Below are 18,463 nucleotides of genomic sequence, written 5' to 3' on the forward strand. Positions count from 1 at the left end.
CTGTCCCCAACAAGTGAGCTGGGGGACAGCCAGTGGGTCCATTTGAGAAAGCTCACAGAAAGCAATAAAGGGGACCTGTTAATTACCTTTCCCCTAGGCCCCTTTAAGACCCCAGTCACATTTTTGGTAGATACAGGTGCTCAGGTGTCGGCACTCCAAATGGATGTTGCCAACCATAATGGCCTAGTTGTTGACAAGAAACAAATTTGGGTAACAGATGTTTTTGGAAACTCTCAGCCCCAGGCAATGCCCGGGTCAAGTGCTGGTTACCAGGAGATGAGACTGTGACAGAAACTATAATGATATTGGGACCGCTACCAACAAACATTTTGGGTCTCGATTTATTGAAAGGGAGAGTGTGGATAGACTCCAAGGGGAGGGAATGGAATTTCAGACTCCCTGCAGCTTCAATGAGGCTTTTGCAGGCGGCACCTGCACTCCCACCTTCAAAAATAGTCAATGTGAAACCTTATGCCTTGCCGTTAGGGGTGAGAGAGAGGATTGCCCCTGTAATAACTGAACTATGGGAACAGGGAATAATTGTCCCAACTCACTCGCCTTACAATTCTCCAGTGTGGCCAGTCCGCAAACCAAACAGAAAATGGCAGTTAACAATTGACTATCAGCACTTGAATGCTAATACAGGTCCCTTAACAGCTGCGGTGCCTAACATGGCCGAGCTGATCACAACAATACAAGAACAAGCCCACCAGATCCTAGCCACCATCGATGTAAAAGATATGTTCTTTATGGTCCCTTTGCAGGAAACAGATAGGGACCACTTTGCTTTTACTTGGGAAGGGATACAATTCATTTTTACGCGTCTCCCCCAGGGATATTGGCACTCGCCAACAGTTGCTCATTATGCATTGGCTCAAGAGCTCGCCAAAATCACTCCTGCAGAAGGGGTTAAAGTATACCAGTATATTGATGATGTATTAATTGGCAGCCCTGATGCAAAGGTAGTGGGACAAACCCAAACAGAGATAATCGCTCACCTAGAAAAATTAGATCTCCAAATTCCAAATGAAAAGATACAACACCCATCTTCTGAAGTGAAGTTCTTGGGTATCTGGTGGAGGGGTGGGACAGTGTGCATTCCCCCCAAAACCTTGACCACCCTTGAGCTAGTGAAAATGCCTGCAAATAAGAAAGAACTCCAACACGCCTTAGGCCTGCTGGTGTTTTGGAGGAAACACATCCCCGACTTCTCTATCATAGCCCGACCCCTGTACGATCTAACATGCAAAAGGGTCTCTTGGGATTGCACCCCGGTCCATGAAGAAGCTTTAAAATTGCTAATTTTTGAAGCTGGAGTGTACCAGGCCTTGGGGCCAATTCATTCAACAGACTTACTCTGCACTGAATGGGATTTTGCGATCCATGGGCTATCAATACATATATGGCAGTGCAGACCCGAAGGCCCAACTCGGCCTATCGGATTCTATTCACGCAGCTTTAAAGATGCAGAGAAACAATACTCACTTTGGAAAAAGGGCCTCTTTGTGGTCAACCTAGCTTTGCAAGAGGTGGAAAAAATTATACAGCAACAACCAATTATCCTGAGAGGGCCCTTTAAGGTTTTAAAACCCCACCTCCTGTAGGAGTTGCACAGTGAGAAACCGTAAGGAAATGGTATGCACAGCTAGATCATTATTGTCACACAGGCCAAACAGAAGAGGGAGCGGCTAAAACACTCCAAGTACAAGAACTGCCTGACACCCAATTAAGTCAAGAACTTCCTCCCTCATATATAAGACCTGCCCCTCCATTCCAATCTCATCTAAAAAATGTGTGGTTCACTTATGCATCTTCTAAAAGAGAGGGGAAGATCTGGAAGTACCGAGCGGTAGCCCTGCATGTTAAGTCAGGGGACTGAATCGTAACAATAGGTGAGGGAAGTGCCCAGGTAGGGGAATTGATAGCGGTTTGGAGTGTGATAAAAAGAGAAGCTGAAAACGGAGAACCAGTACTCATTTATACAGATTCGTATGCAGTGTTTAAAGGGTGCACTGAGTGGCTGCCCTTCTGGGAACAGAATCAGTGGGAGGTTAACCAGGTACCCATGTGGCAAAGAGAAAAAGGGGAGGAGATTTTGAATATCGCCAAATGGGGAACTTTCTTGGTGGGATGGGTAGCCGCACACCAAGGGGGAAATCACCTGGCACACATCTGGAATAATCGGGTAGACTCTCTAACTCGCTTAGCTATGATGGCAGCAGGAGCCAAAGAAGAAGAGTGGGGACACCTGTTAAAGTGGTTACATGTGAAGCATGATCATTCAGGGGTTAAAGATCTTTTCAAAGAAGCCGGTGGCAGAGGTTGGTCTGTTACTCGGGAATTGCATAATATGATCATTTCTGCTTGTAGTCAGTGCCGGACCTGGCTAGAAAGACATCCCTTACAAGAACCCCCTCTCCACCTATAAGACGGGAAAGGACTCTGGGACACTTGGCAAATTGATTATGTAGGACCCTTCAAGAAGTCAGATGGGAAGCAATATGTTCTTGTTGGGGTGGAAGTGGCGTCGGGACTTACCCAAGCAGCAGCGGTTGCAAGAGTGACTGGAGACAATACGGTGAAAGGATTAAAGCTATGGTTCAGTTATCTGCCTAAACCCCAGTCGATCCAATCAGATAATGGTAGCCACTTTACTGCCCGGGTGGTGCAGGAGTGGGCAAAGGGTGAAGGAATACAGTGGGTATTTCACACCCCCTACTATCCTCAAGCTAATGGAATAGTGAAGAGGATAAATGGGTTACTAAAGTGTATCCTTAGGCCCCACGATTCTGGATGGCCTGCACGGCTCCCCGATGCCATAGTGAAGGTGAACAGTCGCTGGGGAGCAAATGGGTGTCCCAAACTCACTGCATTTTGCCCCAAACCCCCCTCCCTACTCCCATGGGAAAGGGAAACAAAAGACCCAGTAAAACCCTTATACTACCCAGGACAACCCGTTCTAGTGGACCTCCCAACAGTGGGAGAGGTGCCTCTAACCCTTAAATCTCCACTGAACACCTATTCATGGGTAGCTGCTGATGCACATGGAAAAGACCACTGAATCCACATGCAATGGATAATACCCTCATTTTAATCTATGTATGTTTTATATTTGCAGTTTGTAGAACCAAAGAGAAATGGAGAAAGATGGCAAGGGACCTGCCTTAGTCCTAACTATATTAATTGTTATTTGTGTTAACAGTTTATTGTTACTTGTAATTTCTGTCTGTTATAGGGAAAGATGCTTTGGGGAGCCTTCTCCCTCATCCTGATCCTTTCCACTGGAGGACAGGGAAAAGATTCTTCAGATTTAGCTTGGAATTTGATTCAAGGTTTCATGCACCTCTGGAATGACACCAATCAAGGTGTTCGTACAAAGGAATTCAATTCAGCCTCATTAATCTAAATATCGCCAATCTTGTGCAAACCAAAAAAACCTCCAACTATTCAAAGATTTATCTTCTTCCCTGAGGAGGAAACCTTGAATCTTGTGATGTTGTTGTTAAAAGAACATGAGGTATATGGGATGTTAAATCTCACCAACGGAGAATGCTGCCTCACCATACACAATGCAACCACCTCCTCAGAAGAAGCTTGAAAGATGAGAGAAGTTACAGACAAGACTGGAGAACTTTTCCAAGCAATGCAACCAAGAGACTGGCTTAACAGAATGTAGGGTTCAGTTATATGGAAGTTAGTTATTGGACCTGAAAATAGCTCATAGTCACAAGATTGTTCCAGGCGCCTTTAGAAGGCCTTGAACACAATAAATAAGAAGATAGAAGAAAGATCCCAATTAGGAAAACACAGGTGCACATTCCACGATAAAGGGAACTTGGCACAAACAACCTCAATTCAGGGGCTTATCTTGACCAATTGGACTAAGACAAGTCTTGTATGCTCTAATTAACACAACCAATTATGTCTTATGTTTGTGCGCGTGGACAGTATCGATGTAACCAATCACCGCTTATGCTTGTGCGTGTGGACACCAAGTGCTTGCATGTAGTAGCCAAAGTCTCTCAACAACTTAGAGAATTGTATAAAAATGATTAGCTAAGCTCAATAAACTGGCGACTTTAATCATCACATTGGTGTTCCGTCGTCCGGGCCCCACACAGATTAATCCCTAAACCCTACAACAGAAGATCATTGCTGACCTCTCTCCTAACGTACTTGGGACTCACGGGGTGGGGAAAATGGCTCATTAGCATTGGACTCATGTGGTTATGTGGATTTTTGTTCTTAATGCTTGGCTTTACAATTGTTATACTGTTGCACTGTTCAAAGTTTATACCATTTTGTACTGTTTCAATTTTTTTACTGTTTGAAGTTTTGTACATGCTCTCTCTCTCCTTTTCTTGCTTTCTCTTTTCTTTACATCTAAATCACCAGCCTGGGAGAAGACTACAGAGAATATTATATAGACAATGTTTGAGCCACTGGGTGGTGTGAGAGACTGTTAATGTCTCAAACGTTGTGGTGGGGCAAGTTCTGCTTAAAGAACTCTGCATAACAACAAACCCTGCACAGCAAGGAACCACAGGTGAAAAGCCCATCAGCACAGTCATCAGCAACTGGAGGGGAAGGGCATGCCGGAGGGTGTATAGCTCCCTGTTCTGATATAAAGATCAAACAACCACCATGTCTGCAGGGAAGGGGAAGTTACTCCCCAAACAACCCCCAAGCCCACCTCCTGAAGGTTACACCTAATTGGCCTAATAAGTTCGAGTGCCCACCCAAAGGAGGGGCAAGGATGCTAAAAGGAGATAAAAGGACACAAACTGAAGCCCCACACATGCGAACCCACCGGAACTGGACCTTTAGACTGACTGGACCAAGACTGGACCCAGGACCGGTGAAATCTTTCTCTCTTCCTTTTTCTCTCTCTGTCTTGCTCCCTGTCTTTCCTTTTCCATAACACCTACACCTCACCCCTTTAAGACATAAAACCGTTGAACAAGTCTGGGACTAAGAGTAGATCCAGCCACCTCTAAGCTCCTCCCTGAGAGTGAGTCTAGAAAAGCAAGGGGGTCTGCTCCAAACCTGTGACTCAACGGGAGGGATCTCCTTATTCTCTGAATCGATGTATATAGTTACCATGGGTTACATGGGTTACTGAGTGTCCTGGTTTCAGCTGGGATAGAGTTAACTGTCTTCCTAGTAGCTGGTACACTCCTATGTTTTGAGTTCAGTATGCGAAGAATGTTGATAACACTGATGTTTTCTGTTGTTGCTCAGTAGTGTTTAGACTATAGTCAAGGATTTTTCAGCTTTTCATGCCCAGCCAGCGAGAAAGCTGGAGGGGCACAAGAAGTTGGCACAGGACACAACCGGCACCTGACCCAAACTGGCCAACGATGTATTCCATACCATGTGATGTCCCATCTAGTATAGGAACCAGGAAGGGGGGGGGGGGGGGGGGGGAAACACCGCTCGGAGACTGGCGGGGTGTCGGTTGGTGGGTGGTGAGCTATTGCCCTGTGCATCATTTGTACATTCCAATACTTTTATTACTACTTTTGTCATTTTATGAGTGTTATCATTATCATTATTAGTTCCTTCTTTTCTGTTCTATTAAACCATTCTTATCTCAACACACCAGTTTTACTTCTTTTTCCCGATTTCCTCCCCATCCCACTGAATGGGGGGGAGTGAGTGAGCGGCTGCGTGGTGCTTAGTTGGTGGCTGGGGTTAAACCACGACAGTCCATTTTGGTGCCCAACGTGGGGTCCGAAGGGTTGAGATAACGACAAACCTGACCAGAGCTTGTTAAAACATATTTGTTCCAAGCGTTCATTATGTTGATTTATGTGTTCTTAGAGTTGTTGCTCTGGTCTTTAAAGCTCTGTTATGTATCACCTTGCTTGCTGTATGTAGTTCCTCTTCTGCTGCTTATCATCCGTGGGAGCTGGATAAAGGTTTTCACTTTGATGTATGGTATAACACTGGTTTATGATATGATAAAGTCATTGGCTGTGGGATTAATCCGGTATTTGCACTTAGCATTGTCACCTTTATACGGCAGGAGCAACCTGTGGGAAACTATTAATAATTATACCATTTACCTTTCCTCCATGGAAACCCAGTCTATGGGTGGGGTACCTTTCTTCCCCTCTCCTTTCTCCTTCAGTCCAGTTACAATGGTGTTTGAGAATTTGAAAAATTTGAATACTCCTGGGGTGTTGGGACTAGCACGGTCCTAGCCCTACTGCTAGGAATTAGCATACTTCTGAATGTGGTTCAGCTCTTGTTTAAGGTTAAACAACTATTTAAGAAGATCACCCAGAGATCTGCCCCAAGGCTGGATAATTATGAGTGGCAGGGTGTGTGGGGTAGTATGGGCAAGTACCTAGAAAAGTGGGCACCTCCAATGTTTTGGAAATTCACCCCTGAACAAGTGCAGGATCCAGAAGAACTAGTAAAATATTTGGAAAAGGTATGCTGTCACCCCCGGCAGCTCCAGAGAGATACAAATCACTGCAACGTGCTGGGCCCTGGCCCATGCCTATCAAGCCCTGTTGGACACTACTCAGTACCCTCAAGGGGAAGAGAAAGTCTCTAGACCTAACAACAAAACAATGAGCACCGCGGCCACCCAAACCTCGAAAATGGGCGCTGTGGCCCCTCCAGGCCTGGCAAGAAGCAGTGCAGGCACCCAGAACTTGGAGACAGGTACCGTGACCCCTGCAGCCCCGGCAAAGAGAACTCGGGCTACCCAAACCTCAGCAACAGGCACTGCAGCCCCTCCAGCCCCAGCAATGAGCACAGCAGCTACCCAAACCTCGGCGACAGACACTGCGGTTATCCAAAACCCAGCGAGCGATACTGCAACTGAACCAGCGGACCAACCTGCACCAGTATCAGTTGCCCCCGTACGGAAAAAGAAATATACAAAAAAATCCGTTTGCTTAGCGAAGGATGAAGGTGAACCAGGGTCATCACGGGTGCTGGAGGAAGAGGCAGAACCAGAGGTAATAACCCGGTCTCTATCCTTGAGTGAGCTGCGGGATTTGCAAAAAGATTTTGGCCGCCATATAGGTGAGCATATTATCACCTGGCTCCTCCAATGCTGGGACAATGGGGCTAATAGCTTGGAATTAGAAGGTAGGGAAGCCAAGCAGCTGGGATTGCTTGCCATGGAAGGTGGCATTGACAAGGCAATTGGAAGAGGGACACAAGCCATCAGCCTCTGGAGGCGACTCCTGTCAAGTGTGAAGGAAAGGTACCCCTTTAAGGAAGATGTTATATGTCAATCAAGCAAGTGGACCACCATGGAAAAAGGTATCCAATATCTGAGGGAATTAGCTGTGCTAGAGACGATTCATCATGACCTGGACAACCCACAATTACCCAAAGATCCAGACGAAGTCCAATGCACACGACCCATGTGGAGGAAGTTTGTACGGAGCGCACCATGGTCCTATGCCAACGCATTGGCAGTAACGTCCTGGAAGGATGAAGAGGCACCAACAGTGGAGGAAGTGGCTCGCCAACTCCATCAATACGAAGAAAATCTCTCCTCCTCCCTACAAGCCTGCATTTTGGCTGTGGAGAAGCTGTCCCAGGATGTCCAACAAATCAAAGAGGATATGTCCTACTCCACGCTTGTAAGGACCAATGTCTCAGCTATTAGGAGTGAGCGGTCTTCTGCCCAAGAAAGAGAATATAGAAGGTACACAACGCGAGGTGCCCTGTGGTTTTACCTATGTGATCATGCAGAGGATATGAGGAAATGGGATGGAAAAACTACCTTGGTCCTAAATGCACGGGTACATGAATTGCGAGGAAAAACCACCACAAAAGGGGATTCTACCAGGAAAAATGCCGCTCCAGTTTCCAAACAGGGTATAAGGGCTGACTTTATTTCCGATCCTCTTGAAGGGACTTCTGAGCCAATTCTACGAGAAGTGAATACTGAAACTCTAATCAGAATTACAGGGGCCCTGCCTTCAGTCAGGTGGAGGAAAGGGATAACCGGGTCTATTGGACTGTGTGGATTCGATGGCCTGGCACGTCAGACCCACAGGAGTATAAGGCTCTAGTAGACACCGGTGCACAGTGCACTCTAATGCCATCAAGTTATAAAGGGACAGAACCCATCTGTATTTCTGGTGTGACAGGCGGATCTCAAGAGTTAACTGTATTGGAAGCTGAAGTAAGCCAGTAAGCCTAACTGGAACTGAATGGCAGAAACACCCCATTGTGACTGGTCCAGAGGCCCCGTGTATCCTTGGCATAGACTATCTTAGGAGGGGGTATTTTAAGGACCCGAAGGGGTATCGATGGGCTTTTAGTATATCTGCCTTGGAGATGGAGGGCACTGAACAGCTGTCTACCCTGCCTGGTCTCTCTCAAGACCATTCGATTATGGGGTTGCTGAAGGTTGAAGAACAACAAGTGCCAATTGCTACCACGACGGTGCACCGGCGGCAATATCGCACCAAGCGAGACTCTCTGATTCCCATCCACAAATTGATTTGCCAACTGGAGATCCAAGGAGAGATCAGCAAAACTCGCTCACCCTTAAATAGTCCCATATGGCCAGTGACAAAGTCTAATGGGGAATGGAGATTAACAGTTGACTATCGCGGCCTGAATGAAGTTTCTCCACCACTGAGTACTGCCGTTCCAGATATGCTAGAACTTCAATATGAGCCAGAGTCAAAGGCAGCCAAGTGGTATGCCACAATTGACATTGCTAATGCATTTTTCTCAATCCCTCTGGCAGCAGTGTCATCCACAATTTGCCTTTGCTTGGAGGGTGTCCAGTACACTTGGAATCGATTGCCCCAGGGGTGGAAACACAGCCCCACCATTTGCCATGGACTAATCCAGACTGCACTAGAAAAAGGTGAAGCTCCGGAACACCTGCAATACATTGATGACATCATCGTAAGGGGAAACACAGCAGAAGAAGTCTTTGTGAAAGGGAAGAAAATAATCCAAATCCTTTTGAAAGCTGGTTTTGCCATAAAAGAAAGTAAGGTCAAGGGACCTGCACAGGAGATCCAGTTTTTGGGAAAAAAATGGCAAGATGGACGTTGTCAGATCCCAATGGACGTGATTAACAAAATAGCAGCTATGTCTCCCCTAACTAATAAAAAGGACATACAGGCCTTCTTAGGTGTCGTGGGGTTTTGGAGAATGCATATTCCAAATTAGAGTTTGATTGTAAGCCCTCTCTATCAAGTGACCCGGAAGAAGAATGATTTTAAAGGGGCCCTGAACAACAAGAAGCCTTCAAACAAATTAAATGGGAGATTGTTCATGCCGTAGCTCTTGGACCAGTCCGGACAGGACAAGATGTTAAAAATGTGCTCTATACTGCAGCTGGAGAGAATGGCCCAACCTGGAGCCTTTGGCAGAAAGCACCTGGGGAAACCCGAGGCCGACCCCTGGGGTTTTGGAGTCGAGGATATTGAGGATCCGAAGCTCACTCTACTCCAACTGAAAAAGAGATACTGGCAGCGTATGAAGGAGTTCGAGCCACATCAGAAGTGGTTGGTACTGAGACACAGCTCCTCTTAGCACCCCGACTGCCACTGCTGGGCTGGATGTTTAAAGGGAGGGTCTCCTCTACACATCACGCGACTGACGCCACGTGCAGTAAGTAGATTGCACTGATCACGCAACGGGCTTGCATAGGAAACCCCAGTCACCAAGGAATGTTAGAAGTGATCAAGAACTGGCCAGAAGGCAAAGATTTTGGAATGTCACCAGAGGAGGTGGCACGTGCTGAAGAAGCCCCGCTGTATAATAAACTGCCAGAAAATGAGAGACAATATGCCCTGTTCACTGACAGATCCTGTTGCATTGTGGGAAAGCATCGAAGGTGGAAAGCTGCTGTATGGAGTCCTACACGACAAGTTGCAGAAACTGCTGAAGGAGAAGGTGAATCGAGTCAGTTTGCAGAGGTGAAAGCCATCCAGCTAGCGTTAGACATTGCTGAAAGAGAGAAGTGGCCAGTGCTCTATCTCTATACTGACTCATGGATGGTGGCAAATGCCCTATGGGGGTGGCTACAGCAATGGAAGCAGAGCAACTGGCAGCGCAGAGGTAAACCCATTTGGGCTGCCACACTGTGGCAAGATATTGCATCCCGGCTAGAGAATCTGGTTGTAAAAGTACGTCATGTAGATGCTCATGTACCCAAGGGTCGGGCCACTGAAGAACATGAAAACAACCAACAGGTGGATCAGGCTGCCAAGATTGAAGTGTCTCAGGTGGATCTGGACTGGCAACATAAGGGTGAGCTATTTATGGCTCAGTGGGCCCATGATACTTCAGGCCATCAGGGAAGAGATGCTACATATAGATGGGCTCGAGATCAAGGGGTGGACTTGACCATGGACGCTATCACGCAGGTTATCCATGAATGTGAAACATGTGCTGCAATTAAGCAGGCCAAGTGGTTAAAGCCCCTGTGGTATGGAGGGCGATGGCTGAAATATAAATTTGGGGAAGCCTGGCAGATTGACTATATCACGCTCCCACAAACTCGCCAAGGCAAGCACTATGTGCTTACGATGGTGGAAGCAACCACCGGATGGCTGGAAACATATTCTGTACCCCATGCCACTGCCCGGAACACTATCCTGGGCCTTGAGAAGCAGGTCTTGTGGCGACATGGCACCCCAGAAAGAATTGAGTCAGACAATGGGACTCATTTCCGAAACAACCTCATAGACACCTGGGCCAAAGAGCATGGCATTGAGTGGGTGTATCATATCCCCTATCATGCACCAGCCTCCTGGAAAATCGAGCGATACAATGGACTGTTAAAGACTACATTGAAAGCAATGGGGGGTGGAACTTTCAAACATTGGGATACACATCTAGCAAAAGCCACCTGGTTAGTCAACAACGGAGGATCTGCCAATCGGAGTGACCCTGCCCAATCAGAATTTTTACATACCGTAGAAGGGGATAAAGTCCCTGTAGTGCACATGAAAAATATGTTCGGGAAAACAGTCTGGGTTACTCCTGCCTCAGGCAAAGGTAAACCCATTTGTGGGATTGCTTTATCTCAAGGGCCTGGGTGCACTTGGTGGGTGATGTGAAAAGATGGAGAAGTCCGATGTGTGCCTCAAGGGGATTTGATTTTAGGTGAAAATAGCCAGAATTAAACTGTATGATATTAGTTGCTATATAACCCTGCCACTGTATGTTATCATTACTAGAATTGTTATATGCTATATCCATAGTACTATAGTAAGAATCACTTAGACCAAGCAAGAAAGAAGTGTGATAAAACTGAGCAAAGCGCAGTAGTGATGGAACCAGAACTGACTCCAGCCTGCAAGAATCCAACGGTGCACACCATCCTCCTGCTGTGTCAAATGTCACCTGTTCGTCACACCGCACTCAAGCCCAATTCTGCTTTACCGACTGAGAGGACTTTGCACCATCCCTCCTGCCCAGACAGACTGGTATGACAGATAGAGCCCAGAGTCGGAGACTAAATGAACTCAAGAAATGTTTTTTATACATAACCCATGAACTAAAGGAATGATATCTCTGTATGTGTATACATATATATATACATGATTGTTCATATGTCTCAAAGGGATGGAAAGGTGGTGATGATTGATCAGGATGTAACTAAAGGTATGGGAACTGAGCATGACGTCAATTGTATAGAATAAGGGGTGCATACTGTCCTGGTTTCAGCTGGGATAGAGTTAACTGTCTTCCTAGTAGCCTGTACAGTGCTATGTTTTGAGTTCAGTATGCAAAGAATGTTGATAACACTGATGTTTTCTGTTGTTGCTCAGTAGTGTTTAGACTATAGTCAAGGATTTTTCAGCTTTTCATGCCCAGCCAGCGAGAAAGCTGGAGGGGCACAAGAAGTTGGCACAGGACACAACCAGGGCACCTGACCCAAACTGGCCAACGATGTATTCCATACCATGTGATGTCCCATCTAGTATAGGAACCAGGAAGGGGGGGGGGGGGGGGGGAAACACCGCTCGGAGACTGGCGGGGTGTCGGTTGGTGGGTGGTGAGCTATTGCCCTGTGCATCATTTGTACATTCCAATACTTTTATTACTACTTTTGTCATTTTATGAGTGTTATCATTATCATTATTAGTTCCTTCTTTTCTGTTCTATTAAACCATTCTTATCTCAACACACCAGTTTTACTTCTTTTTCCCGATTTCCTCCCCATCCCACTGAATGGGGGGGAGTGAGTGAGCGGCTGCGTGGTGCTTAGTTGGTGGCTGGGGTTAAACCACGACAGTCCATTTTGGTGCCCAACGTGGGGTCCGAAGGGTTGAGATAACGACAAACCTGACCAGAGCTTGTTAAAACATATTTGTTCCAAGCGTTCATTATGTTGATTTATGTGTTCTTAGAGTTGTTGCTCTGGTCTTTAAAGCTCTGTTATGTATCACCTTGCTTGCTGTATGTAGTTCCTCTTCTGCTGCTTATCATCCGTGGGAGCTGGATAAAGGTTTTCACTTTGATGTATGGTATAACACTGGTTTATGATATGATAAAGTCATTGGCTGTGGGATTAATCCGGTATTTGCACTTAGCATTGTCACCTTTATACGGCAGGAGCAACCTGTGGGAAACTATTAATAATTATACCATTTACCTTTCCTCCATGGAAACCCAGTCTATGGGTGGGGTACCTTTCTTCCCCTCTCCTTTCTCCTTCAGTCCAGTTACAATGGTGTTTGAGAATTTTGAAAAATTTGAATACTCCTGGGGTGTTGGGACTAGCACGGTCCTAGCCCTACTGCTAGGAATTAGCATACTTCTGAATGTGGTTCAGCTCTTGTTTAAGGTTAAACAACTATTTAAGAAGATCACCCAGAGATCTGCCCCAAGGCTGGATAATTATGAGTGGCAGGGTGTGTGGGGTAGTATGGGCAAGTACCTAGAAAAGTGGGCACCTCCAATGTTTTGGAAATTCACCCCTGAACAAGTGCAGGATCCAGAAGAACTAGTAAAATATTTGGAAAAGGTATGCTGTCACCCCGGCAGCTCCAGAGAGATACAAATCACTGCAACGTGCTGGGCCCTGGCCCATGCCTATCAAGCCCTGTTGGACACTACTCAGTACCCTCAAGGGGAAGAGAAAGTCTCTAGACCTAACAACAAAACAATGAGCACCGCGGCCACCCAAACCTCGAAAATGGGCGCTGTGGCCCCTCCAGGCCTGGCAAGAAGCAGTGCAGGCACCCAGACCTTGGAGACAGGTACCGTGACCCCTGCAGCCCCGGCAAAGAGAACTCGGGCTACCCAAACCTCAGCAACAGGCACTGCAGCCCCTCCAGCCCCAGCAATGAGCACAGCAGCTACCCAAACCTCGGCGACAGACACTGCGGTTATCCAAAACCCAGCGAGCGATACTGCAACTGAACCAGCGGACCAACCTGCACCAGTATCAGTTGCCCCCGTACGGAAAAAGAAATATACAAAAAAATCCGTTTGCTTAGCGAAGGATGAAGGTGAACCAGGGTCATCACGGGTGCTGGAGGAAGAGGCAGAACCAGAGGTAATAACCCGGTCTCTATCCTTGAGTGAGCTGCGGGATTTGCAAAAAGATTTTGGCCGCCATATAGGTGAGCATATTATCACCTGGCTCCTCCAATGCTGGGACAATGGGGCTAATAGCTTGGAATTAGAAGGTAGGGAAGCCAAGCAGCTGGGATTGCTTGCCATGGAAGGTGGCATTGACAAGGCAATTGGAAGAGGGACACAAGCCATCAGCCTCTGGAGGCGACTCCTGTCAAGTGTGAAGGAAAGGTACCCCTTTAAGGAAGATGTTATATGTCAATCAAGCAAGTGGACCACCATGGAAAAAGGTATCCAATATCTGAGGGAATTAGCTGTGCTAGAGACGATTCATCATGACCTGGACAACCCACAATTACCCAAAGATCCAGACGAAGTCCAATGCACACGACCCATGTGGAGGAAGTTTGTACGGAGCGCACCATGGTCCTATGCCAACGCATTGGCAGTAACGTCCTGGAAGGATGAAGAGGCACCAACAGTGGAGGAAGTGGCTCGCCAACTCCATCAATACGAAGAAAATCTCTCCTCCTCCCTACAAGCCTGCATTTTGGCTGTGGAGAAGCTGTCCCAGGATGTCCAACAAATCAAAGAGGATATGTCCTACTCCACGCTTGTAAGGACCAATGTCTCAGCTATTAGGAGTGAGCGGTCTTCTGCCCAAGAAAGAGAATATAGAAGGTACACAACGCGAGGTGCCCTGTGGTTTTACCTATGTGATCATGCAGAGGATATGAGGAAATGGGATGGAAAAACTACCTTGGTCCTAAATGCACGGGTACATGAATTGCGAGGAAAAACCACCACAAAAGGGGATTCTACCAGGAAAAATGCCGCTCCAGTTTCCAAACAGGGTATAAGGGCTGACTTTATTTCCGATCCTCTTGAAGGGACTTCTGAGCCAATTCTACGAGAAGTGAATACTGAAACTCTAATCAGAATTACAGGGGCCCTGCCTTCAGTCAGGTGGAGGAAAGGGATAACCGGGTCTATTGGACTGTGTGGATTCGATGGCCTGGCACGTCAGACCCACAGGAGTATAAGGCTCTAGTAGACACCGGTGCACAGTGCACTCTAATGCCATCAAGTTATAAAGGGACAGAACCCATCTGTATTTCTGGTGTGACAGGCGGATCTCAAGAGTTAACTGTATTGGAAGCTGAAGTAAGCCAGTAAGCCTAACTGGAACTGAATGGCAGAAACACCCCATTGTGACTGGTCCAGAGGCCCCGTGTATCCTTGGCATAGACTATCTTAGGAGGGGGTATTTTAAGGACCCGAAGGGGTATCGATGGGCTTTTGGTATATCTGCCTTGGAGATGGAGGGCACTGAACAGCTGTCTACCCTGCCTGGTCTCTCTCAAGACCATTCGATTATGGGGTTGCTGAAGGTTGAAGAACAACAAGTGCCAATTGCTACCACGACGGTGCACCGGCGGCAATATCGCACCAAGCGAGACTCTCTGATTCCCATCCACAAATTGATTTGCCAACTGGAGATCCAAGGAGAGATCAGCAAAACTCGCTCACCCTTAAATAGTCCCATATGGCCAGTGACAAAGTCTAATGGGGAATGGAGATTAACAGTTGACTATCGCGGCCTGAATGAAGTTTCTCCACCGCTGAGTACTGCCGTTCCAGATATGCTAGAACTTCAATATGAGCCAGAGTCAAAGGCAGCCAAGTGGTATGCCACAATTGACATTGCTAATGCATTTTTCTCAATCCCTCTGGCAGCAGTGTCATCCACAATTTGCCTTTGCTTGGAGGGTGTCCAGTACACTTGGAATCGATTGCCCCAGGGGTGGAAACACAGCCCCACCATTTGCCATGGACTAATCCAGACTGCACTAGAAAAAGGTGAAGCTCCGGAACACCTGCAATACATTGATGACATCATCGTAAGGGGAAACACAGCAGAAGAAGTCTTTGTGAAAGGGAAGAAAATAATCCAAATCCTTTTGAAAGCTGGTTTTGCCATAAAAGAAAGTAAGGTCAAGGGACCTGCACAGGAGATCCAGTTTTTGGGAAAAAAATGGCAAGATGGACGTTGTCAGATCCCAATGGACGTGATTAACAAAATAGCAGCTATGTCTCCCCTAACTAATAAAAAGGACATACAGGCCTTCTTAGGTGTCGTGGGGTTTTGGAGAATGCATATTCCAAATTAGAGTTTGATTGTAAGCCCTCTCTATCAAGTGACCCGGAAGAAGAATGATTTTAAAGGGGCCCTGAACAACAAGAAGCCTTCAAACAAATTAAATGGGAGATTGTTCATGCCGTAGCTCTTGGACCAGTCCGGACAGGACAAGATGTTAAAAATGTGCTCTATACTGCAGCTGGAGAGAATGGCCCAACCTGGAGCCTTTGGCAGAAAGCACCTGGGGAAACCCGAGGCCGACCCCTGGGGTTTTGGAGTCGAGGATATTGAGGATCCGAAGCTCACTCTACTCCAACTGAAAAAGAGATACTGGCAGCGTATGAAGGAGTTCGAGCCACATCAGAAGTGGTTGGTACTGAGACACAGCTCCTCTTAGCACCCCGACTGCCACTGCTGGGCTGGATGTTTAAAGGGAGGGTCTCCTCTACACATCACGCGACTGACGCCACGTGCAGTAAGTAGATTGCACTGATCACGCAACGGGCTTGCATAGGAAACCCCAGTCACCAAGGAATGTTAGAAGTGATCAAGAACTGGCCAGAAGGCAAAGATTTTGGAATGTCACCAGAGGAGGTGGCACGTGCTGAAGAAGCCCCGCTGTATAATAAACTGCCAGAAAATGAGAGACAATATGCCCTGTTCACTGACAGATCCTGTTGCATTGTGGGAAAGCATCGAAGGTGGAAAGCTGCTGTATGGAGTCCTACACGACAAGTTGCAGAAACTGCTGAAGGAGAAGGTGAATCGAGTCAGTTTGCAGAGGTGAAAGCCATCCAGCTAGCGTTAGACATTGCTGAAAGAGAGAAGTGGCCAGTGCTCTATCTCTATACTGACTCATGGATGGTGGCAAATGCCCTATGGGGGTGGCTACAGCAATGGAAGCAGAGCAACTGGCAGCGCAGAGGTAAACCCATTTGGGCTGCCACACTGTGGCAAGATATTGCATCCCGGCTAGAGAATCTGGTTGTAAAAGTACGTCATGTAGATGCTCATGTACCCAAGGGTCGGGCCACTGAAGAACATGAAAACAACCAACAGGTGGATCAGGCTGCCAAGATTGAAGTGTCTCAGGTGGATCTGGACTGGCAACATAAGGGTGAGCTATTTATGGCTCAGTGGGCCCATGATACTTCAGGCCATCAGGGAAGAGATGCTACATATAGATGGGCTCGAGATCAAGGGGTGGACTTGACCATGGACGCTATCACGCAGGTTATCCATGAATGTGAAACATGTGCTGCAATTAAGCAGGCCAAGTGGTTAAAGCCCCTGTGGTATGGAGGGCGATGGCTGAAATATAAATTTGGGGAAGCCTGGCAGATTGACTATATCACGCTCCCACAAACTCGCCAAGGCAAGCACTATGTGCTTACGATGGTGGAAGCAACCACCGGATGGCTGGAAACATATTCTGTACCCCATGCCACTGCCCGGAACACTATCCTGGGCCTTGAGAAGCAGGTCTTGTGGCGACATGGCACCCCAGAAAGAATTGAGTCAGACAATGGGACTCATTTCCGAAACAACCTCATAGACACCTGGGCCAAAGAGCATGGCATTGAGTGGGTGTATCATATCCCCTATCATGCACCAGCCTCCTGGAAAATCGAGCGATACAATGGACTGTTAAAGACTACATTGAAAGCAATGGGGGGTGGAACTTTCAAACATTGGGATACACATCTAGCAAAAGCCACCTGGTTAGTCAACAACGGAGGATCTGCCAATCGGAGTGACCCTGCCCAATCAGAATTTTTACATACCGTAGAAGGGGATAAAGTCCCTGTAGTGCACATGAAAAATATGTTCGGGAAAACAGTCTGGGTTACTCCTGCCTCAGGCAAAGGTAAACCCATTTGTGGGATTGCTTTTTCTCAAGGGCCTGGGTGCACTTGGTGGGTGATGTGAAAAGATGGAGAAGTCCGATGTGTGCCTCAAGGGGATTTGATTTTAGGTGAAAATAGCCAGAATTAAACTGTATGATATTAGTTGCTATATAACCCTGCCACTGTATGTTATCATTACTAGAATTGTTATATGCTATATCCATAGTACTATAGTAAGAATCACTTAGACCAAGCAAGAAAGAAGTGTGATAAAACTGAGCAAAGCGCAGTAGTGATGGAACCAGAACTGACTCCAGCCTGCAAGAATCCAACGGTGCACACCATCCTCCTGCTGTGTCAAATGTCACCTGTTCGTCACACCGCACTCAAGCCCAATTCTGCTTTACCGACTGAGAGGACTTTGCACCATCCCTCCTGCCCAGACAGACTGGTATGACAGATAGAGCCCAGAGTCGGAGACTAAATGAACTCAAGAAATGTTTTTTATACATAACCCATGAACTAAAGGAATGATATCTCTGTGTGTGTATACATATATATATACATGATTGTTCATATGTCTCAAAGGGATGGAAAGGTGGTGATGATTGATCAGGATGTAACTAAAGGTATGGGAACTGAGCATGACGTCAATTGTATAGAATAAGGGGTGCATACTGTCCTGGTTTCAGCTGGGATAGAGTTAACTGTCTTCCTAGTAGCCTGTACAGTGCTATGTTTTGAGTTCAGTATGCAAAGAATGTTGATAACACTGATGTTTTCTGTTGTTGCTCAGTAGTGTTTAGACTATAGTCAAGGATTTTTCAGCTTTTCATGCCCAGCCAGCGAGAAAGCTGGAGGGGCACAAGAAGTTGGCACAGGACACAACCAGGGCACCTGACCCAAACTGGCCAACGATGTATTCCATACCATGTGATGTCCCATC

General features: G+C 46.8%; 2 protein-coding genes across 4 annotated transcripts in view; one reads left to right on the plus strand and one right to left on the minus strand.

The window, feature by feature from the left end:
• Positions 1-14,696, plus strand: part of LOC126035459 (uncharacterized) — a 34,365-nt gene extending 19,669 nt beyond the window's left edge. The window contains exon 2 of one of the 2 annotated variants that reach the window (XM_049794069.1): positions 13,683-14,696. In XM_049794069.1, the coding sequence (XP_049650026.1) occupies positions 13,683-14,581 (899 nt within the window). In that variant the 3' untranslated portion in view covers positions 14,582-14,696. Of the gene's footprint in view, positions 1-7,146; positions 8,309-13,682 lie in introns of those variants that run through there. The other variant, XM_049794070.1, reaches the window with a different exon arrangement.
• CDC42SE2 (CDC42 small effector 2) overlaps positions 1-18,463 on the minus strand; it is a 328,251-nt gene that overhangs the window by 64,346 nt on the left and 245,442 nt on the right. The window lies entirely within an intron of this gene.

Source organism: Accipiter gentilis, chromosome W (genome assembly GCF_929443795.1).
Source record: "Accipiter gentilis chromosome W, bAccGen1.1, whole genome shotgun sequence".
In the NCBI taxonomy this organism is placed as follows: domain Eukaryota; kingdom Metazoa; phylum Chordata; class Aves; order Accipitriformes; family Accipitridae; genus Astur; species Astur gentilis.